A 23,596-nucleotide genomic window follows, 5' to 3' on the forward strand; every position below is an offset into this window, starting at 1 on the left:
GGGTGGGTTGGGTGGAGTGGGGTGGGTGGAGTGAGGTGGGTGGGGTGGGTGGGTTGGGGTGGGTGGGGTGGGTTGGGGTGGGTGGAGTGAGGTGGGTGGGTGGGGTGGGTGGGGTGGGGTGGGGTTGTGAGTTGTTGGGGGTGGGGGGGTGGAGTTGCGTGGGGTGGAGTGGGTTGGCTGGAGTCGGTAGCTCGCGGTGTTTGTGAAGAACTGAATGAACGGTGCTGTTGAGAGAAGCGTCGGATGGCTGCCGAAAGAGTAACGCCTGGATGAGTGAACGTGCACAAGGTGGAGGCACCAATGATGCCTTCATTCGCGCGTGCCTTGAACTTCTTTCGCACCGTGCCTAGCCAACGACGCTCATCGGAGGTTGAGGGCTTCATAATGACGGAAGGAAGAGGGTTCCAGACGGCCCCTGAAGTGCATCCCAGAAGCTCGCGATGCCGTCAACTGTCTTTGTCCGAGAGGACGATGGAGAAGATTGAAGTCGTGGATTCCTGGACTTATAGCGACGGGAACACTCAAATTTGATTTGAAGCTGTCGTTGCTGCAGGTATCCACAATTCTCTTTGGCTCTTTCGGTGAAGCCACGTGGGGGCAGAAAATGAAATAAATCACGACGTTCCGGGGCGCAACGCAAGCGCCCCGTCATCAGCTTTCTCACCTGATGAGTCTTAGCCGAGGCTATGAGGCTGTAAGCTGCTCCTGCATCAAAGTTCCATGGATCTGAGTCTGTAAGCTGCTCCTGCATCAAAGTTCCATGGATCTGAGTCTGTAAGCTGATCCTGCATCAAAGTCCATGGATCTGAGTCTGTAAGCTGCTCCTACATCAAAGTCCATGGATCTGAGTCTGTAAGCTGCTCCTGCATCAAAGTCCATGGATCTGAGACTGTAAGCTGATCCTACATCAAAGTCCATGGATCTGAGTCTGTAAGCTGATCCTGCATCAAAGTCCATGGATCTGAGACTGTAAGCTGATCCTACATCAAAGTCCATGGATCTGAGTCTGTAAGCTGATCCTGCATCAAAGTCCATGGATCTGAGACTGTAAGCTGATCCTACATCAAAGTCCATGGATCTGAGACTGTAAGCTAATCCTGCATCAAAGTCCATGGATCTGAGACTGCAAGCTGCTTCTGCATCAAAGTCCATGAATCTGAGATCCCACCAACAGCCTCGTCATACAAACCAACAAAATCAGTTCTGATTCAACCGCATTAATTGATCAAACCAAACAGTTCTCGTTGAAACCTTCTGCTGCCAGGCCACCAAGATTATATGGCTTACCAAAAATACATAAAGTGGATACACCCCTTCGTCCCATCGTCTCTACTATCAACTCCCCCACCTACAAACTCGGCCGTGGCAGATCACTGTTAAAATTCATTAGGCTCACATGGCATTGACTTCTCCAAGACAGAGGTTCTTTGCAAGCCATCTGGCTACCATGCGAGATTCGTTCATGAGGCTTTCCACATATACAAACAGAAACAATTTCAACCGAGAAGATGGATTTTGGCTTAGCAATCATTGGAAGGATTTGAAAAACCATTTCGGGTCTTAATTGATTGTTCACGCTTAAGGTGGCTTTCAGACCGCATCCATTATTTTCGTCTCCCCCCTCCGCTTTTCCGTACATAGATGGACTCTTCCATTTGAATGACTGCCAAATCGCTCTCCGTGGTACTAACGTAAAAAAAACCCGCCACTTTTTTCAAATTTTCTTGCTGTGGTTTTCACACCTGATGATGATTGCTTGTGTTGCAGTCGAAACGTCGTGATAATTTTATTGTATTATTTTTTATTATTTTATTGTTTCCCTTCTACGTGGTGACTTTACCGAAATAACCAGGAATACGATGTTACTAGCACTTATGATGATGCTACTACTGCTGATGCTACTGCTTATGATGCTACTGATCATGATGCTGCAACTGCTGGTGATGTTGATGCTACTTCTGATGATGATACTGATGTCGATGCTCCTGATGATGATGCTACTGCTGATGCTACTTCTGATGCTACTGATGTTGATGATGATGCTCCTGATGATGATGATGCTACTGATGATGATGCTACTGATGATGATGCTGCTGATGTTGATGATGATGCTAATGATGATGGTACTGCTGATGATGATGCAACTGATGTTGATCATGATGCTACTGCTGATGCAACTGATGTTGATCATGATGCTACTGATAATGATGCTGATGATGATGCTACTGATGATGATGCTTCTGATGATGATGAAGCTACCGATGATGATGATGATGATATTGCTGCTGATGATGATGCTACCGATGATGATGATGCTACCGATGATGATATTGCTGATGATGATGCTACTGATGATGGTGATACCGATGATGATGATGCTACCGATGATGATGCTGATGATGCTGATGATGATGCTACTGATGATGATGCTTCTGATGATGATGCTACCGATGATGATGATGATGATATTGCTGCTGATGATATTGCTGCTGCTGATGATGATGCTATCGATGATGATGATGCTACCGATGATGATGATGCTGATGATGATGCTCCCGATGATGATTCTACCGATGATGATGATGCTGCTGCTGATGATGATGATGCTGATGATGATAATGCTACCGATGATGATGATGCTGCTGATGATGCTGATGATGATGCTAATGATGATAATGCTACCGATGATGATGATGCTGATGATGATGCTGATGACGCCCTCCCCCAGGCGCGCCTCCCTGCACGCCGCCTCCGCGCGCCGCGTCTCGTGCCCAGCGGCTGAGCGAGACCGACTCGCCGCTCTCAGTGACGACAACGATGACGACGACGATGACGACGATGACGACGACAACGATGACGACAACGATGACGACAACGATGACGTGGGTAGCCCGGGGGGCCGGCCCAGCTGCAGGCTGCTCGTGCTGGGGGCACGCGGAGTGGGCAAGTCGAGCCTCGCGGCGGCGTTCACGGGAGGGGCCAGGCAACGGGAGGAAGCGGGTGGGTGGCAGCAGCATCATCAGCATCAGATTCATCATCACCATCAGCAGCAGCAGCAGCAGCATCAGATTCATCATCATCAGCAGCAGCAGCATCAGATTCATCATCATCAGCATCAGCAGCATCATCATCAGCAGCAGCATCAGATTCATCATCATCAGCATCAGCAGCATCATCATCAGCAGCAGCATCAGATTCATCATCATCAGCAGCAGCATTAGATTCATCATCATCAGCAGCATCATCATCATCAGCAGCATCATCATCAGATTCATCATCATCAGCAGCATCATCACCATCATCATCAGCAGCATCATCACCATCAGCAGCAGCAGCATCAGCAGCATCATCAGCAGCAGCAGCATCAGCAGCATCAGCATAAGATTCATCATCAGCAGCAGCAGCAGCATCATCATCAGCAGCATCATCATCACCAGCAGCATCATCAGCAGCAGCAGCATCATGAGCAGCATCATCATCAGCATCATCAGATTCATGATCATCAGCAGCAGCAGCATCATCAGATTAATCATCAGCAGCAGCATCATCAGATTCATCATCATCAGCAGCATCATCAGCAGCAGCAGCATCATCAGATTCATCATCATCATCAGCAGCAGCAGCATCATCATCAGCATCATCAGATTCATCATCATCAGGAGCAGCATCATCAGCAGAATCATCATCATCAGATTCATCATCATCATCATCAGCAGCAGCATCATCAGCAGCATAATAATCAGCAGCATCATGAGCAGCATCATGAGCAGCATCATGAGCAGCATCATGAGCAGCATCATGAGCAGCATCATCAGCAGCAGCATCATCATCAGCAGCATCAGTGCCGGATGAAGGCAGTGCGTGTAGTAGTACACGTGTAGTAGTAGCTACTACTACTAGCTACTACATGTGTAGTAGTAGCTACTACTACACGTTTACTACTACACGTTTAGTAGTAGCTACTACTACACGTGTAGTAGTAGCTACTACTAAACGTGTAGTAGCTACTACTACACGTGTAGTAGTAGCTATTACTACACGTGTAGTAGTAGCTACTACTACACATGTCGTTAGCTACTACACATGTGTAGCTACTACTACACGTTTACTACTACACGTGTAGTAACTACTACTACACGTGCAGCTACTACACGTGTAGTAGTAGCTACTACTACACGTGTAGTAGTAGCTATTACTACACGTGTAGTAGTAGCTACTACTACACATGTCGTTAGCTACTACACATGTGTAGCTACTACTACACGTGTAGTAGTAGCTACTACTACACGTTTACTACTACACGTGTAGTAGCTACTACTACACGTGCAGCTACTACATATGTAGTTACTTTTGTACATCATGGACCTCCTTTGCCATTACCAAAACATGAGAATAGGTTTTCCCACTCTGACCTGGTAATAAAACAGCCGCGTTAAGTACCGCCTTGTGGCGTCCTCTGGTCTAACACCGTTGTGAGACGAGGCTCAAAAGAAAGCCGTCTCTGGTGTGGACCAATCAGTTTCATCATCATCATCATCATACATTATCAGAGTGTGATTTTTTTGTTGTTGGCATTTCGACCGCAAGTATTGTGGTTAACGTAGACGTGATTCCTTGTAAATGGTTTCAGTTTGGTGTTTTAGCAACATAACAGCTGTTTTGTTGCCAGGTAAAAGGTTGAAAAAGCGAGCTGCTTTTGCTACTGGCATAATCCGGCACTGATCAGCGTCCTCATCAGCATCCCATCAGTGTGGCCGGCATGCGCCTGTCCCTCTCCTTCGGAGACGATGACGAGACTCTGCAAGAGCGAGCAGATGCTGAGAACAGCTGCTCATATCGAATAACATTTTGCAGGCGTTTTTGTTGAACAATTTCACGTTTTTTTGTTCTTTTAAACAAGAAAACATCAAACATCTTCCCAAAAATATCTTGCGGTGTCTCCTAAATGTTCCACTTCCTGATAAAAACATTTTTTCTATTATAATGAGACCTCCTTTGCCAGTACCAAAATATAATAATAAAGGGTTTTTTTCACTTTTTTCTGGCAACAAAACTGAAACCTCTTTACAAATAATCGTGCCGCTACATTCACCACAATGCTTGCGGTCAAAATGCAAACACTATGCAAAGAGTGGGTGGGGGGGAGGGGATGCGTGACGTCAGCAGGCACACTGCGTGACGTCAGCAGGCACGTGACGCTGCCGCATGCGGGTGACATCACAGATGTGACGTCACCGCTCACTTGCCGTGCAAAATATATCCATTATTGCGCCCCCCCCCCCAAATACAAAAGTCTATTTTTATACTTTTTGCATTGTGTACAGTCTGGAAGCTACCCGCATGGCAAATTTCAAGTTTGTTGCATGTCGGGAAGTATGCTAAACGTTTCGAACAGACACACACATTCGCAAATTTTCCTTTCACATACACACATACATACGTGGAGATGCACAGAGGTTTAATAGAGGTTACATCGAAATTGAACCTTTTTGCCCCGTGCGGAAAACAAAAAAAACTTGATGAAAAATAAGGATCGTTTTTTTTTTTTACCAATTTCTGGCGACGAAGCAGCGGCTAAGCTTTGCAAAACACCAAATGGATTCCTTTCGCAGGGCACCAAGTCTGCGTCAAGCACGCACGCTCGTGGCAAAAACCACACAAGCCAACGTCCGCTGACAATGTGCGCGGTACTCTTTGGTTCTATTACGTGACTTTACCCAATAGAACCAAAGAGTATGGCTCCTTGCAGTCACGAAAGCTTCAAATCTAGAAATGTACACGGTGTCTTCGGAACTAATTGGCCCGCACCAGAGATAGAGACTTCTATGGGGGGGGGGGGCTTTGTCTCACGACGTTTGTTACACCGGGGAACACCAAAAGGCGAACAGCACAAAGCCAAAGGAAGTAGCAGAGCACTGACCCAGGTCGAGGAGTTACATCTGTGGGACCTTTTTTTTTGCCAGGATCCAAAATGATGACAAATTTACAATAGGTTTGATCCTTTTGTTTTTTTGGGGGGAGGGGGGGAAATAGAGATTGATGTTATTGTGGACCACCACTACAATTCTCATCAACTCCACTACCACCACAACTACCACCACCACTACAACTAACCATCAACTCCACCACCACCACAACTACCATCAACTCCACCACCACCATGACTACCATAAACTCCACCACCACAACTACCATCAACTCCACCACCACAACTACCATCAACTCCACCACCACCACAACTACCATCAACTCCACCACCACCACCACAACTACCATAAACTCCACCACCACAACTACCATCAACTCCACCACCACCACAACTACCATCAACTCCACCACCACCACAACTACCATAAACTCCACCACCACAACTACCATCAACTCCACCACCACCACAACTACCATCAACTCCACCACCACCACTACAACTACCATCAACTCCACCACCACCACCACCACCACCACAACTAACCATCAACTCCACCACCACCACCACAACTACCATCAACCCCACCACTACCACCACCACAACTACCATCAACCCCACCACTACCACCACCACAACTACCAACAACCCCACCACCACTACCATCAACCCCACCACCACCACCACAACTACCATCAACCCCACCACCACAACCACCTCCACTACCCACAATGCCCCTCGTCCCTGCCCTCCCAGGCGCGTGCACAAGGTGGCGCACGCTGAAAGTCGATGGCGTGGAGGTGATGGTGGTGGTTGAAGACACCTGGGCAGAGGTACACTCACCACTCACCACTCTACACTCACCACTCTACACTCACCACTATACACTCACCACTCATCACTCACCACTCTACACTCACCACTCTACACTCACCACTCATCACTCACCACTCTACACTCACCACTCTACACTCACCACTCTACACTCACCACTCACCACTCTACACTCACCAATCACCACTCACCACGCTACAATCACCACTCACCATTCTACACTCATCACTCTACACTCACCACTCACCACTCACCTCTCACCACTCACCACTCGCCTGGTATACAGGAGGACGTGGGTTCAATCCCGACCCTGATGCCTGCTGTATATTTGGAGTTTGCATGTCAACTATCAACACCACCACCACAACTATCAACACCAGCACCACCACAACTATCACCAACACCACCACCATTACAACTATCAACACCAGCACCACCACCACAACTATCAACACCACCACTACAACTATCAACACCACCACCACCACTATCAACACCACCACAACTATCAACACCACCACCACAACTATCAATACCACCACCACCACTACAACTATCAATACCACCACCACGGCAACTATCGACACCACGACCACCACAACTATCATCAACACCACCACTACAACTATCAACACCACCACCACCACAACTATCAACACCACCACCACAACTATCAACACCACCACCACAACTATCAATACCACCACTACAACTATCAATACCACCACCACGACAACTATCGACACCACGACCACCACAACTATCATCAACACCACCACTACAACTATCAACACCACCACCACAACTATCAACACCACCACCACAACTATCAACACCACTACCACCACCACAACTATCAACACCACCACCACCACTACAACTATCAACACCACCACCACCACCACAACTATCATCAACACCACCGCTACAACTATCATCGCCTGATATACAGGAGGTCGTGGGTTCAATCCCGACCCTGATGCCTCCTGTATATTTGGAGTCTGCGTGTCTCTCTCTCATCATCATCACGGTGGTTTGGGGATGTAAACTACCACGCCTGATTTAATCCCGACCCTGACGCCTGCTGCTGCTGCTGTATAGTTGGATTTTGCGTGTCCCTCTCTCTCTCCCCGTGGTCACTGCGTGGATGTTTCTCTGGCTCCTCCAGCTTTTTTTTCCCCGACGCAGCATTCAGAATCGATGTAAATGTCCACGTGATGGTGATGACACGTGAATGTCCACGTAATGGTGATGACGTAAATGTCCACGTGACGGTGACGACGTAAATGTCCACGTGACGGTGACGACGTAAATGTCCACGTGACGGTGATGATGACGTCAATGTCCACGTGATGGTGACGACGTAAATGTCCACGTGACGGTGATGACGACGTAAATGTCCACGTGACGGTGATGACGTAAATGTCCACGTGATGGTGACGACGTAAATGTCCACATGACGGTGATGACGTGAATGTCCACATGACGGTGATGACGTGAATGTCCACGTGACGGTGATGACATGAATGTCCACATGACGGTGATGACGTAAATGTCCATGTGACGGTGACGACGTAAATGTCCACGTGACGGTGACGACGTAAATGTCCACATGACGGTGATGACGTAAATGTCCACGTGACGGTGATGACGTGAATGTCCACGTGATGGTGATGACGTGAATGTCCACGTGACGGTGATGATGTAAATGTCCACGTGACGGTGACGACGTAAATGTCCACGTGACGGTGACGACGATGTAAATGTCCATGTGACGGTGATGACGATGTAAATGTCCACGTGACGGTGATGATGTAAATGTCCACGTGACGGTGACGACGTAAATATCCACGTGACGGTGATGACGTAAATGTCCACGTGACGGTGACGACGTAAATATCCACGTGACGGTGATGACGTAAATGTCCACGTGACGGTGACGACGTAAATGTCCACGTGACGGTGACGACGTAAATGTCCACGTGACGGTGATGACGACGTAAATGTCCACGTGACGGTGATGACGACGTAAATGTCCACGTGATGGTGACGACGTGAATGTCCACATGACGGTGACGACGTGAATGTCCACGTGACGGTGACGACGTAAATGTCCACGTGACGGTGATGACGACGTAAATGTCCACGTGACAGTGATGACGACGTGAATGTCCACATGATGGTGACGACGTGAATGTCCACGTGATGGTGACGACGTAAATGTCCACGTGACGGTGACGACGTAAATGTCCACGTGACGGTGACGACGATGTAAATGTCCACGTGACGGTGATGACGATGTAAATGTCCACGTGACGGTGATGACATAAATGTCCACGTGACGGTGACGACGTAAATATCCACGTGACGGTGATGACGTAAATGTCCACGTGACGGTGACGACGTAAATATCCACGTGACGGTGATGACGTAAATGTCCACGTGACGGTGACGACGTAAATGTCCACGTGACGGTGACGACGTAAATGTCCACGTGACGGTGATGACGACGTAAATGTCCACGTGATGGTGACGACGTGAATGTCCACATGACGGTGACGACGTGAATGTCCACGTGACGGTGACGACGTAAATGTCCACGTGACGGTGATGACGACGTAAATGTCCACGTGACAGTGATGACGACGTGAATGTCCACATGACGGTGACGACGTGAATGTCCACGTGATGGTGACGACGTAAATGTCCACGTGATGGTGACGACGTAAATGTCCACGTGACGGTGACGACGTAAATATTCACGTGACGGTGATGACGTAAATGTCCACGTGACGGTGACGACGTAAATGTCCACGTGACGGTGACGACGTAAATGTCCACGTGACGGTGATGACGTGAATGTCCACGTGACGGTGATGACGTGAATGTCCACGTGACGGTGATGACGTAAATGTCCACGTGACGGTGACGACGTAAATGTCCACGTGACGGTGACGACATGAATGTCCACGTGACGGTGACGACGTGAATGTCCACGTGACGGTGATGACGTAAATGTCCACGTGACGGTGACGACGTGAATGTCCACGTGACGGTGATGACGTAAATGTCCACGTGACGGTGATGATGACGATGACGACGACGAAGCCCCCTCCGTTGATCTGCTATCATTTGGGGACAGCCAGGAACGCTTCTGAAAGAGAGCTAAAGAGCAGAGTGAGGCCTTAATTTGGTTATAATAAATAAATAAAACATTCATAATAGGGGGGAGGGGCTCCCCCCCACTTTTTTTCTGCCAACAAAACTTAAACTTTTTTTCCCTACGAGGAATCATGTTGCTGTATTCACCACAAAATGCAAACAACAAAAAAAACAAACGCACTCTGATAATATATTTATGATGCATTGCCCTTGGAGCTGCGTAACGCCTTGTGGCGTCCTCTGGCCTAGCATCAATTGGGTCGAGGCTCAAAAGAAAGCCGTCCCTTGGTGTGGACCAATCACTTTCAAGGACAATGCATCATCATCATCGTCATACTATCAGAGTGTGTTGTTTTTTTGTTTGCATTTTGACCGCAAGTATTGTGGTTAATGCAGCGACATGAATCCTCGTAAATAAAAGTTTCAATTTTTGTTGCCAGAAAAAAAACGGGAAAACCCCCCCAATTATGATATTTTGGTACTGGCAAAGGGAGGTCTAATGATGTAAACATTGCATCGTTTCGTAGTTTAGTGCGGTGGTTCTGAAACTTTACCGCAGCCTTCCAGCCCCCTGGGTCTCGTAATAGGTTTTTACCCTTTTAGCTGGCACAAAAAAAACTGACACCTTTATACAAGGCATTATGTTTGCGATAACCACAACACAAGCAGTCAAAAATGCAAACAAAAAGACAACTCTGATAATGATGATGGCACTGTCCTTGAATTTGATTGGTCCACACCTGAGACGGCTTTTCTTAGAGCCCTTTGTCTCCACTGGTGTTGGACCAAAAGACGCCAAAAGGCGTACGACTCAAAAACAGCGCACCATCAGGGTATTGAGGGCTCGGGGTGAGCATTTACATTATGAGACCTCCTTTGCCAGTAACAAGATAGGTAATAGGTTTTTACCCTTTTAACTGGCACACAAAACTGACACCTTTATTCAAGGCATCATGTCTGCGATAACCACGACACAAGCGGTCAAAAATGCAAACAACTGTCCTCGAATTCAAGGACAGTGCCAATATCATTATCAGAGTTGCCTCTTTTTGTTTGCACTTTTGACTGCTTGTGTCGTGGTGATTGCAAACACGATCCCCTGGGTCTCGTTCATTCACACAAATGTTGCAATGTCAACAAATGCGTCGAACTCGATGAAGACGAAGTGAGTTGCTACTGAGTCTTGGTTCTTTCGCCAAAGTGACGTCGATGGAAACGAAGAATAATTAAGTACACGTTTACGTAAATTTTTTTAAATAAATAAATATAAATCCACGAAGTTTCCACGGCCACTCAAGCGCTCTCCGCCTGACGAAGGCCGCTTGTGTTGCGATCGAAACGTCGTGAGTTTTTCTTTTGCCTTAATTTTATAATTTTATTTTAAATTTTAGAATTTTTAATTTTATGATTTTTATTTTTATTTCCCTACCTACGTGACTTTACCGAAAGCATCGAGAATAGGAATTCCTGCAGTCGCGAAAGTTTGAAGTGAAAATGTAAGTTGCTACTTACCACCCCATGCTTGATTTGTGTTCTGGTGATTTACCTGCTGGACACCAGACTGGCCATTGTCTCGCACCCACCCCTAGGGGGAGTGCGTGCACACCCAAGGTTCAGAACCACTGGTGCACAGTGTGTCTGTGTGTCTGTCTGTATGTGTCTGTATGTGTGTCTGTATGTGTGTGTCTGCATGTGTGTGTGTCTGTATGTGTGTGTCTGTGTGTGTGTCTGTGTGTGTGTCTGTGTGTGTGTTTGTGTAACTCCCAATCGGTGATGGGGCAGTTGTGGAGAGAGTGGAGAGTTTCCCATACCTGGGCAGTGTGCTTATGACTGGCTCCAGTTTAACAGCAGAGGTCTCACTCCGAATCAGTCGAGCGGCAATATCTTTTCATCGGTTGCGTAACGCTGTGTGGAAGCTACCTGGTCTGTCGCTCCGCACTAAGCTTCAGGTCTTCTCAGCCACGGTCATTCCCTCCCTTCTCTACGCTTGCGAAACGTGGACCCCCCTAATGGAACATCTTCGCCGGTTGGAAACATTTAAGCTGGCCTGCCTACGATCCATTATGGGTTTAACCAGACTGGATTGTGTGAGGAGCTCACAAATCCTTGAAAGATCTGGGCAGGGTCCCATCGGTGAGCTGCTCCGGCAGGCAAGGCTGCGATGGCTGGGTCATGTAGCCCGCATGCCCAGCCACCGCATGCCGAAACAGCTTTTGTTTGGCCGGATTGAGGGGGCTAAGCGGGCGCGGCACGGGCTAGAGAAGAGATGGAGTGATGTGGTACAGGAGGACGTGGAGCTGAGTGGACTTGCCGATGACTGGTACCAGCGGTGTCAAGATCGGCCTCTGTGGAGGAGGCTCGTGAAGGACGCTACTGGGCAGTTGGAGGCAGTCGCCCTCCAACAACAACGGAGGGCGGAGGAGCGACGCTCAGAACAACGAGCGGAGCGCCGGGTGGCTAAAGCACAGCTGGTTGGCACAGTAGGGGGCACAGGTGGTGCATCAGCCAGTCATCTCAGTCAGTCGACCCGTGGCACCTGGGTCTGCCCCGTGACCTCCTGCCAGCGGGCGTTCGACACTTCACGTGGCCTCAGGGTGCACATAGCCTGGCACAAGCGTCGTGGTGATGTCACCGCCACTTAGTGGCGAATGGCGGTTGTTGTTGTTGTTGTTGTTGTGTCTGTGTGTGTGTGTCTGTGTGTCTGTGTGTGTGTGTGTCTGTGTGTGTCTGTGTGTGTCTGTGCGTGTGTGTGTGCGTCTGTGCATGTGTCTGTGTGTGTGTCTGTGCGTGTGTCTGTGTGTGTTTGTGCGTGTGTCTGTGTATATGGGGAACGGTAGTGTAGTGGTTTACGTGCTGCGCTATGAACTTGGCCACCCGAGTTCGATTCCCCCTCACGGCCAACACCGGTGACGATCATCTGAACCGGTGCCGGGCCTCCCCTCGGTCGACTCAGCCTCAAATGAGCACCCGGCGTGCGCCGTGTAAACATCTCCACCGGGGGGGGGGGGGGGGGGGAGACAAAGGCGGCGTGTCGCCCTCCGTTTGCCGCTCCACTGCCAGCTCGCTAACGGTGCCTGCCGCCCGCCAGTCTTGCTGAAGGCCGCCCGGGGCCTTTGACCTTTGCCCCCCTGCTGCAGGGCGACTGCGTGAAGCGGGCGAGTCGGGGCATGGACGCCTTCCTCCTCGTCTACTCCGTCACGGAGCGCGCCTCCTTCGAGAGGGCCTCCCAGCTGCGCCTCGCGCTCCGGCGAGGCGGAGGAGGAGGAGGAGGCCCGAGCCTGGGGCCCGGCGGGGCGGCGGGGCCCAAGGGGGCGGCGGGGCCCCGCGAGCCGCCCGTCATCCTGGTGGGGAACAAGAGCGACTTGGTGCGCTCACGGGACGTGTCCGAGGAAGGTGGGGAGACTCCGCTCTCATCTCACTACACTCCGCTACACTCTCATCTCACTACACTCTCATCTCACTCCTCTCTCATCTCACTACACTCCACTCTCATCTCACTCCATTCTCATCTCACTCCTCTCTCATCTCCCTCCACTCTCATCTCCTCTCATCTCACTCTCATCTCATCTTACTCCTCTCTCATCTCACTCCACTCCACTCTCATCTCACTCCTCTCATCTCACTCCACTCACCTCCACGCACTCTCCTGCCTCTCCACTCCACTCACTCCACTCTCCTCTCATCTCACTTCACTCCACTCTCATCTCACTTCACTCTCATCCACGCACTCTCCTACCTCTCCACTCTAAATTCACCCCACTCCACTCACTCCACTCTCATCTCACTCCACTCCCCTCTCATCTCACTCCACTCCCCTCTCATCTCACTCCACTCCCCTCTCATCTCACTCCACTCCCCTCTCATCTCACTCTACAGCCAAGGCTCCGAGTCCAATCCCCCAGTCAACATCTGCTCGATGAGGTATCGCTCCGTCTCGTTATGGACTAGAAAAAACTAAAACTTGACTAAAACTAAACTATAACTAAAACTAAACTTAAACTGAAACTAAACTCAAACTGAAACTAAACTTAAACTAAACTAAAACTAAACTAAACTAAAACTTAAACTAAACTAAAAATAAACTAAAACTAAACTAAAACTAAACTAAAACTTAACTAAAACTAAACTTAAACTAAACTAAAACTAAACTAAACTAAACTAAAAACTAACTAAAACTAAACTAAACTAAAACTAAACTAAAACTAAACTGAACTAAAACTAAACTAAACTAAAACTAAACTAAAACTAAAATAAACTAAAACTAAACTAAAACTAAACTAAAACTAAACTTAAACTAAAACTAAACTAAAAACTAAATTAAAACTAAACTAAAAATAAACTAAAACTAAACTAAAACTAAACTGAAACTAAAACTAAACCAAAACTAAACTAAAACTAAACTTAAACTGAAACTAAACTAAAACTAAACTAAAACTAAACTGAACTAAAACTAAACTTAAACTAAACTAAAACTAAACTAAAACTAAACTAAAACTAAACTTAAACTAATACTAAAACTAAACTAAAACTAAACTTAACTAAAAACTAAATTGAAACTAAATTAAACTAAAAATAAACTAAAACTAAACTAAAACTAAACTGAAACTAAAACTAAACTAAAACTAAACTAAAACTGAAACTAAACTTAAACTGAAACTAAACTAAAACTAAACTAAAACTAAACTTAAACTAAACTAAAACTAAACTAAACTAAAACTAAACTAAACTAAAAACTAAACTAAACTGAACTGAACTAAAACTAAACTAAACTAATACTGAACTAAAACTAAACTAAAACTAAACTAAAAATAAACTAAAACTAAACTAAAACTAAACTAAACTAAAACTAAACTAAACTAAAACTAAACTATAACTAAAACTAAACTAAAACTATAACTAAAACTAAACTTAAACTGAAACTAAACTTAAACTGAAACTAAACTAAAACTAAACTAAACTAAAACTTAAACTAAACTAAAAATAAACTAAAACTAAACTAAAACTAAACTTAAACTAAACTAAAACTAAACTAAAACTAAACTAAAAACTAAACTAAAACTAAACTAAACTAAAACTAAACTAAACTAAAACTAAACTGAACAAAAACTAAACTAAAACTAAAATAAACTAAAACTAAACTAAAACTAAACTAAACTTAAACTAAATTAAAACTAAACTAAAAACTAAATTAAAACTAAACTAAAAATAAACTAAAACTAAACTAAAACCAAACTTAAACTAAAACTAAACTAAACTGAACTAAAACTAAACTTAAGCTAAACTAAAACTAAACTAAAACTAAACTAAAACTAAACTAAAACTAATACTAAAACTGAACTAAAACTAAACTAAAAACTAAATTAAACTAAAAATAAACTAAAACTAAACTAAAACTAAACTGAAACTAAAACTAAACTAAAACTAAACTAAAACTGAAACTAAACTTAAACTGAAACTAAACTAAAACTAAACTAAAACTTAATCTGAACTAAAACTAAACTAAACTAAAAACTAAACTAAACTAAAACTAAATTAAACTGAACTGAACTAAAACTAAACTAAAACTAAACGAATACTGAACTAAAACTAATCTAAAAATAAACTAAAACTAAACTAAAATAAACTCAAACTAAACTAAACTGAAATAAAACTAAACTAAAACTAAACTAAAACTAAACTAAAACTAAACTAAACTGAACTAAAACTAAACTAAAACTAAACTAAAACTAAACTAAAACAAACTAAAACTAAACTAAAACTAAACTAAAATAAACTAAAACTAAACTAAAACTTACTAAACTAAAACTAAAGTTTAGTTTTATTTTAGTTTTAGTTTAGTTTAGTTTTAGTTTAGTTTTAGTTTAGTTTTCCGGCGATAACACGAGAGAAGTGAACACCACATGGACACCTCAGTGGCGTAGTGACGACATTATCCGCTCAGGGGCTGGTGCAGCAATCGTTCAGGGTGGTGTCTCTCGCAGGACCGCCCCTACTCGCCGTTGTCATTACCGCGTGCTCCCCTTGTCCTCATCGCATCATCGTCACGCGTCACGGTGTCGAACATTTAACGCTGTGGGGGGGGAGGGCGTGGAGCTCCAAACTTCGCAAAATGCAGCCACAAGCAACAGCGGCGTTTGTCTCTTTGCAATCTTAACGTTACTGCTCTCTTGATTTAAAGCTTTCGTGACTGCAGGGATTCATATTCTTGGTTCTTTCGGTAAAGTCACCACCACGTAGAAGGGGAAACAATAAAATAATAAAAAATATAAAACAATAAAATTCCCACGACGTTTCGACTGCAACACAAGAAGCAATCATCATCGTCAGATGTGAAAAACACAGCAAGAAAATTTGAAAAAAGTGGCGTTTTTTTACCATCAGCACCACGGAGAGCGATTTGGCAGTTATTCAGATGGACGAGTCCATCAATTTTGGTTTAAAGCTTTCGTGACTGCAGGGATTCATATTCTTGGTTCTTTTGGTAAAGTCACCACCACGTAGAAGGGAAACAATAAAATAATAAAAAATATAAAACAATAGAATTCTCACGACGTTTCGACTGCAACACATGAAGCAGTCATTATCAGGTGTGAAAACCACAGCAATATTTTTTTCTTTCAAATTTTCTTGCTGTGGTTGTTCACACCTGATGATGATTGCTTGTGTTGCAGTCGAAACCTCGTGAGTATTTAATTGTTTTATACTTTTATTATTTCCCTTCTACGTGACTTTGCCGAAAGAACCAAGAATATGTTGCGGCTCTCGTTTGATTGAACTGGGCTCATCAGAGTGCGCACGATCGAATGTTCTTACTCGAGATGACAGACGTGGAACGAATATGAAATAAATGAATTTTATTTGAAGAAAAAAACGAACAGAGGCAGATCATACAAACGCCAATTGCTCATTATCACTCTGTAGAACAGTGGGAGAACATATAAAGTCCATACAATAATTAGTTTTACCCTTTCTCGCAATGAAACACCAATCAGAAGCCTTTTCCATGGAATCGTGTCTTCATGTGCCACGCATACTTGCGGCGAACATGCATACAAAAACACGCTCTGGTATTTTATGAAGCATTTTACTTTGAAACTGATTGGTCCACACCAAGGGACGGCTTTCTTTTGAGCCTCATCTCAATCGGTGCTAGGCCAGAGGACGCCAAAAGGCGAACAGCACAAAGACAATGCCACTATCAAAGTGATGAGGGCTCGGGGTTAAGCATCTACATCATCATTAGACCTCCTTTGCCAGTACCAAAATATAATCATTGGGGGGTTTTTCCCGTTTTTTCTGGCAACAAAACTGGAACCTTTTCAGCAAGGATTCATGTTGCTGCATTAACCACAATACCTGCGGTCAAAATGCAAACGAAAAACACACACTCTGATAGTATGATGATGCATTGTCCTTGAAACTGATTGATCCACACCAGAGACGGCTTTCTTTTGAGACTCGTCTCAATCGGTGCTAGGCCAGAGGACGCCAAAAGGCGTTACACAGCTCAAAGACAATGCCACTATCAGGCCATGTATGGCTCGGGATGAGCAGCTACACGACGGGATCTTTCTTGCCAAACAGGAGCCTCACTTATTCTTTGGGTTGTTTCGGTAAGGTCACGTAAGATAGGTTCAAAGAAAAATAACCAAAATTTTTTTACAAGAACATTCTATGACGTTTGCGATCGTGAATGTCGTAGCTTATTTGTTATCTTTTGTTATTTTCTTTGAACACATCTACGTGATCAGGTGGGATAGCCACAGCAAGAAGTCATTTGCTGTGACTGTCCCACCTGATGACGGAGGCGTCGTGATTTGATTCACTTTATTTTTTTTTATTTTTCACCTACGTACGTGACTTCACCGAAAGAATCAAAGAGTATTGATCATTGCAGTCACGAAAGCTTCAAGTCAAGAAGAAACCTCACTCTCAATCTGTAGAACGGGGGGGGGGGGGGGGACATTCTATAGGTTCGACATACATACCACACACGTAGTACTAATGATGGGGATCCATACTCTTTGATTCTTTCGGTAAAGTCACAATAGGTCTGAAATAAATTTAAGTCACGTGACGTTTTCGGGCTCAACACAAGCGTCCGCCATCAGGTGGGACAACCACAGCAAGAAACAGATTGCTGAAGTGGGCAAAAGGGGGTCTGCTGGTATCAAGAGGCTATAGAGGGAGGTCGGAGCCAGGGAGGAGAGATAGAGAGGGGGGGTAGGGGAATGGGGTACCGCAAGACGAGAATGCCGGAGCTGGGAAGTGAGCGGGTTGCTGGGGGTAGGAGGCTGAAGAAACTGGAGAAGCGGACATCAAGGCAAATTATGAAACCTTTTGGCGTCTTCTGGTCCAACACCACGTGAGACTAGGGCTCTATGGAGAGCTGTCTCGGGTGTGGACCAATCAATTTCAAGGACAGTGCCAATGCATGATCAGAGTTGTGTGTTTTTTTGTTTGCAGGTATTGTGGTCAATGCAAACAAGACTCCTTGTCAAAAAAGGTGTCAGTTTTGTTGCCGGATAAAAGGGTGAATAAAAAAACACAACTATCATATTTTGCTACTGGCGAAGGAGGTTCCAATGGTGAAATTATGAAGCAGTTAAGGTTTTTTTTAATAACGTCCTTCCAATGATTGCTCAATTTGTATCCATCTTCTCGGTTGGAGTAAACGTCTGTGCTTATATATCTGGCATGGCTTCGTGAAACAAACCTTTGATAGCGGCCGGAGGGTTTGCAGAGCACCTTGCTGCACGGAAAATAACAACAACAACAACATCATCACGACAGAGCCCACAGCGTTATAGCAATGGTCAGCCGCGGCGGAGGAATTGGTTCTGCCGTTGTGCTCGCGAACGCGGTGCCTATGTTTGTTTAAGAGGAGCTGCGATGAGTTCCCGTGGTGGCAGCTGCCTCGTGCTTGCGTGCGTGGGAACGGTGGCGGAGCGGTTCGCAGCGCCGCACTACGAACCCAGAGAACCAAGTTCGATTCCCGCCCGTGTGTGTGTGTCACTGTGTGTGTGTCTATGTGTGTGTGTGTGTCACTGTGTGTGTGTCTATGTGTGTGTGTGTCACTGTGTGTGTGTGTGTCTATGTGTGTGTGTGCGTCTATGTGTGTGTGCGTCTCTGTGTGTGTCACTGTGTGTGTGTGTCTATGTGTGTGTGTGTCTATGTGTGTGTCTATATGTGTATGACTGTGTCTGTGTGTGTCTATGTGTGTGTCACTGTGTGTGTGTCTATGTGTGTGTGTGTCTATGTGTGTGTGTGTGTCTATGTTTGTGTCTATGTGTGTGTGTGTGTCTATGTGTGTGTCACTGTGTCTGTGTGTGCGTGGGGAGCGATAGTGCAGCGGTTAGCGCGCTGCGCTATAAACCCGGCGACACGGGTTCGATTCCCACCCGCAGGGCCAACACCGGTGATGATCTGAACCGGTCCTGGGCCTCCCATAGGTCGACTCAGCCCGCAAATGAGTACCCGGTGCGATGTTTAGGAAATGTACTTTTCCGTGGTGCTGCACTTCCCACCCCCTCGTGTGCCACCGTGCCGGCCTTCATATGGTGCTCCTCGCTAACAGCACTTGCCCCAACAGTCTTTTAAGGCCCCATACGGAGGGCATCTTTGTCTCCGTGTGTCTGCGTGAGTGTGCAGAGGGGCGCGCGTGCGCTGCGGTGTTTGACTGCAAGTTCATTGAGACATCGGCCGCTCTGTCCGTCAATGTCTCGGAGTTATTCCAGGGAGCTGTGCGCCAGGTACGGTGTGTGATCACTCCCCCTGTTCTACAGAGTGAGTGGAGTTTGTGTGATCACTCCCCCTGTTCTACAGAGTGAGTGAGTGGAGTTTGTGTGATCTTCCCCTGTTCTACAGAGTGAGTGAGTGGAGTTTGTGTGATCTCCCCCTGTTCTACAGAGTGAGTGAGTGGAGTTTGTGTGATCTCCCCCTGTTCTACAGAGTGAGTGAGTGGAGTTTGTGTGATCTCCCTCTGTTCTACAGAGTAAGCGAGTGGTGTTTGTGTGATCTCCCCCTGTTTTACAGAGTGAGTGGAGTTTGTGTGATCTCCCCCTGTTCTACAGAGTGAGTGAGTGGAGTTTGTGTGATCTCCCCCTGTTCTACAGAGTGAGTGAGTGGAGTTTGTGTGATCTCCCTCTGTTCTACAGAGTAAGCGAGTGGTGTTTGTGTGATCTCCCCCTGTTCTACAGAGTGAGTGGAGTTTGTGTGATCTCCCCCTGTTCTACAGAGTGAGTGAGTGGAGTTTGTGTGATCTCCCCCTGTTCTACAGAGTGAGTGAGTGGAGTTTGTGTGATCTCCCTCTGTTCTACAGAGTAAGCGAGTGGTGTTTGTGTGATCTCCCCCTGTTCTACAGAGTGGAGTTTGTGTGATCTCCCCCTGTTCTACAGAGTGAGTGAGTGGAGTTTGTGTGATCTCCCCCTGTTCTACAGAGTGAGTGAGTGAAGTTTGTGTGATCTCCCCCTGTTCTACAGAGTGAGTGAGTGAAGTTTGTGTGATCTCCCCCTGTTCTACAGAGTGAGTGAGTGGAGTTTGTGTGATCTCCCCCTGTTCTACAGAGTGAGTGAGTGGAGTTTGTGTGATCTCCTGCTGTTCTACAAATTCTACCTGATGACGCTTGCTAGTGTTACAATCGAAACATTGTAATTCTACTATCTAATTCATTTTCTTTGCACGCGACTTCTTCCGAAAGAACCAAACAGCATCATGGCTAGCTCTGATGAATTTCCACGCGATGGCGATATCAGCCGCTCCGTTGGGGGTGCCATCATTGGCGGTAGCACAGCCAGGTTCGCTTTTGCGATAGAACCCTAAAAAAATAAATCAAGCGGAGCCAGTCGGCAGCTCCCAGCGGTTTCGGGTGGGTGGGGGGGGGGGCGGTTGGGGTGGAACCTTTCCCCGGTAACAAAAAACGAAACATTCTCCCTCCCTCTTCTATTCGGTAAAGTCACGTAGGTAAAAAAAAATAAAACACCCACGCGACTTTACCGAATAGAACCAAAGAGTACGGACCCTTGCAGTCACGAAAGCTTCAAAATCTACAACCCTCCCTCCCGCCGCTCCCCGCAGGTTCGCTTGAGGAGCGGACACTCCTCCTCCGCCTCCGCCGCGGCTCCTCGCCTGTCGGGTGTCGCTCGCCACCGCTCGCGATCGGCCTCCACCGTCGTCACCGCCAGCTCCTCCTCGTCGTCGTCGTCCTCGTCGCGATGCCGTCGAGAGTCGATGTCGGAGCGAGCGCGTCGCGTGCTGGGACGCCTCGTCACAGCCACGGCGGCGGCGGCGGCGAGGCCCAGCGGGGCCTTCAAGGCCAAGTCCCGGTCCTGCCACGACCTGTCCGTGTTGTAGCGGGCGGCCCCGCGGAGACAGAGAGGGAGAGAGAGACGTCACCCTCACCGTCACCACGTGACAAAACATGGCGGCCCTCGACGTCGCTCTGTCCCCAGAGACGCCATTGAGATCCCCCAACCACAGAGACCCACAAACACAGAGACCCACAAACACACAGAGACCCACAAACACAGAGACCCCCACTCACACAGAGACCCACAAACACAGAGACCCCCACTCACACAGAGACCCACAAACACAGAGACCCACAAACACAGAGACCCACAAACACAGAGACCCACAAACACAGAGACCCACACTCACACAGAGACCCACAAACACAGAGACCCCCACCCGCACAGAGACCCACAAACACAGAGACCCCCACTCACACAGAGACCCACAAACACAGAGACCCCCACCCGCACAGAGACCCACAAACACAGAGACCCACAAACACACAGAGATCCACTCACACAGAGATCCACTCACACAGAGACCCACAAACACAGAGACCCCCACTCACACAGAGACCCACAAACACAGAGACCCCCACTCACACAGAGACCCACAAACACAGAGACCCACAAACACAGAGACCCACAAACACACAGAGACCCCCACTCACACAGAGACCCACAAGCACAGAGACCCACAAACACAGAGACCCCCACTCACACAGAGACCCACAAACACAGAGACCCCCACAAACACAGAGACCCACATACACACAGAGACCCCCACTCACACAGAAACCCACAAACACAGAGACCTCCACCCACAGAGACCCCCACCCACAGAGACCCCCACCCACAGTCACCCCCACCCACAGAGACCCCCACCCACAGAGACCCCCACCCACAGATACCCCCACCTACACAGACCCCCACCCACAGAGACCCCCACAGAGACCCCCACCCACAGACACCCCCACACACAGAAACCCCAGGCGAACGCCTGTCCCCCTCTGCCCTTCCACGTGCTCCCACTTATATACCCCCCCAGGCGTGGCTAGGCCCCGCCTCCAGCCACGCCCTCCCTCTGAAAGTTTCGAGCGGGTCCCCGTAGTTTCTCGGCTGACCCCCCACCTCCTTCTCTGATTGGTCGGCGTTACCTAGCCGTGCCCCGTAGCCGTGATTCCGCCTTCACAGGCCGGCAGGCGTCACCCACTGTCATCGCACGTGTCAAAACTAAAGCAGCTGTAGGGCACGCTGCCATATACAGCTCCCGTGATCAGCCAGATATGGGCCCGGCCACGATTGTTAGCTCAACGAAGTGGCGGCTGATGTCGCCATTGCGTGGAAACGTGGAGCAGGCAAATACCCGGCACAGAATGTGAACAAAAACAGAAAAATCCCCGCGACCACGGGAAGCAGAGTGAACACGCAAACTCCGATATATGCGGCGGCAGAAGCAGCGGCAGCAGCAGCAGCAGGCGTCAGGGTCGGCATCGAACCAACGAACGTCATCCGCACCGGGCGAGGTGGTAGACGCCTCCCGGCGAACGTGGCACAACTTTGTCCCGAGTTAGACGATAGAGAGACACGGGGAGACAGACGGGGCCCAGCGGAGTGTACCACGTGAGCACAAACACTCCGATCGTTTTGACCTTTGGCCCCCACCGACCCTGATTCCCAGAGGGGCTTTGTGATCGGACCGCTCGGCCGCATAGAGAGAAAAACAAAAACCGCGACTCTCCTGAGATGAAAATATCTTGAAAGATCGAAACATGAACACTCCCATTATGAGACCTCCTTTGCCAGTAACAAGATATAGGAATACGTTTTACCCTTTTAACTGGCACAAAAACTGACACCTTTATTCAAGGCATCATGTTTGCCTTGAATAAAGGTGTCAGTTTTTGTGCCAGTTAAAAGGGTAAAAACCTATTCCTATGAACACTCCTATTGTGTGGGGCCTCAAGTTGGATGACTGTGGGCCTGTCACGGTGTTGCCGCTGATACTAAACGCAGACGCAACTCTCCGCGCGCAAAATGTCAACTCTGTAGCCCCTCTGGAACGTTGTTAGACTTCACATCAGGAACTCACCCGTGATGTTCAGCTAAGCATGAGAATAAACGTCGAAACTACACAGTGAGTGGTGTCACGGTGAGTGGTGTCACAGTGAGTGGTGTCACAGTGAGTGGTGTCACAGTGGGTGGTGTCACAGTGAGTCACAGTGAGTGGTGTCACAGTGAGTGGAGTCACAGTGAGTGGTGTCATAGTGAGTCACAGTGAGTGGTGTCACAGTGAGTGGAGTCACAGTGAGTCACAGTGAGTGGTGTCATAGTGAGTCACAGTGAGTGGTGTCACAGTGAGTGGAGTCACAGTGAGTGGTGT

At 47.3% G+C, this 23,596-nt stretch overlaps 1 protein-coding gene across 2 annotated transcripts in view; it reads left to right on the forward strand.

The window, feature by feature from the left end:
* Window positions 1–23,354, forward strand: part of LOC142906672 (uncharacterized) — a 28,488-nt gene extending 5,134 nt beyond the window's left edge. For both annotated transcript variants that reach the window (XM_076054949.1, XM_076054950.1), the window contains exons 3-7: window positions 2,729–3,000; window positions 6,683–6,759; window positions 13,060–13,315; window positions 19,574–19,674; window positions 20,999–23,354. In XM_076054949.1, coding sequence (XP_075911064.1) covers window positions 2,729–3,000; window positions 6,683–6,759; window positions 13,060–13,315; window positions 19,574–19,674; window positions 20,999–21,274 — 982 coding nt within the window. In that variant the 3' untranslated portion in view covers window positions 21,275–23,354. The remainder of the gene's footprint in view (window positions 1–2,728; window positions 3,001–6,682; window positions 6,760–13,059; window positions 13,316–19,573; window positions 19,675–20,998) is intronic.
* Window positions 23,355–23,596: the final 242 nt, after the last annotated feature.

This window comes from Petromyzon marinus, chromosome 69, assembly GCF_048934315.1.
Source record: "Petromyzon marinus isolate PM22_M1 ecotype Great Lakes invasive population chromosome 69, UKy_Petmar_22M1.pri1.0, whole genome shotgun sequence".
NCBI classification, from domain to species: Eukaryota; Metazoa; Chordata; class Hyperoartia; order Petromyzontiformes; family Petromyzontidae; genus Petromyzon; species Petromyzon marinus.